Source organism: Perkinsus marinus (assembly GCF_000006405.1).
Source record: "Perkinsus marinus ATCC 50983 genomic scaffold scf_1104296956252, whole genome shotgun sequence".
Classification (NCBI taxonomy): domain Eukaryota; phylum Perkinsozoa; order Perkinsida; family Perkinsidae; genus Perkinsus; species Perkinsus marinus.
The window spans coordinates 1-1226 of NW_003207538.1; the positions used below are offsets into that span (position 1 = coordinate 1).

The window sequence follows — 1226 nt, forward strand, 5'->3', positions numbered from 1 at the left end:
TGCGATATTGCAACCCTGTAGCAAGCCTCTACGCTCGGAAGCAGCCACTTCGGCACCCCCGAGCCCTCCAGGGCATGAGTGGTTATCCATCTCAGAAGAGCCGACTCTACCTCCTGTCTCCTGGGATTCTATACATGGCCATGCACAGTCCCGGTCAGGGATCATTCGGGGGTTCCCTGTGAATCCATTGAGTCGCGATAGGAGAGCTGAAATGGTGAAGTGTGCAAAGTTTGCCGTACAGGGGGCCGCCTCTAAACTTTTCCCTTGCCGTAGTATTGACGATAGACGCCTGGTCTGTCGATGTGGTACAGCCCGGTGTTATCTCTGTTGGGCACCAAGGGCAGGGAACATCATCACTGGGCTCAAGGCTCTCAAGCTGCCAATGCAAGTCCGGGAGGAGCTCGATGCCATCCTAGCCGAGGAGTTGCTGCCCTTCGACCGAGAGTCATTTGACGGGGTCATGGGTCTGGCCAGGAGGGGACAGAAGTTGTGTCGGGTCCTCGGTACACTCGATGAGATCTTCGGCTCGGCCTCTGAAGATGCGCCTGTTGACGTCGACGTCCTACGACTGAAAAGGCTTCTGCGTGTCATCGAGCAGCGCCAGCATGGCGGAGGTCTTGAAGCCCGGGAACACCTCTTGCGCCTTGTCAAGGCCTTTTGTCGTGAGGCTGAGAGGAAGGCCGAGGATGCCTTGAGGCGTCGTACTGTCGACTTGGGGGGAGAATGGGCACTTCTTCCTGAGAGGCCCGATACTCGGGACAGTGGGTTGCCTGTGCATGAATATTTTGTGGCGCACCACTCATGCTCAGGCTCCTTTGATGCATTGGACGAGTACGTCTGCAGCGCGGCCGAACCCATCAGCCGGTTGTTGGTCCCGATCGAGGATACGCTGGACAACTCGGCACTTGTCGTGACTGGCACTGTACGTCAACAACAGTACCTTTCTCTCTATTGACTCCCTTTGGACCCTCAGGGAATTAACCTTCGAATTTAGGTGGAGAACTCGCCGGTATATTCCTCGCCTTTAGTGGACATTGGTCCACTAGGCATGATAAGAGTGCGAACAGAAACCTATGGCGATCGCCACAGACATGAAGACGAACGCGCGGCCCTCACCGTTCGGTAAGCACCCTTGTTATTGCTGTTATGATGAGCGATGTACCCAGGTTGAAAAAGAAGAGACAGGTTCAGTTCCGTAGAGGGTTAGAAGCTCAGATTGCCGAGAA

General features: G+C 55.3%; 1 protein-coding gene across 1 annotated transcript; it reads left to right on the forward strand.

Moving 5' to 3' along the window:
* Nucleotides 1–382: 382 nt before the first annotated feature.
* On the forward strand, nt 383–955 carry Pmar_PMAR001263 (hypothetical protein; the record flags this gene model as incomplete). The annotated part of the gene is made up of 2 exons (XM_002775241.1): nt 383–761; nt 810–955. The coding sequence occupies 2 exons, from the start codon at nt 383–385 to the stop codon at nt 953–955; spliced, it is 525 nt and encodes a 174-aa protein (XP_002775287.1).
* Between the last annotated feature and the right edge of the window lie 271 nt (nt 956–1226).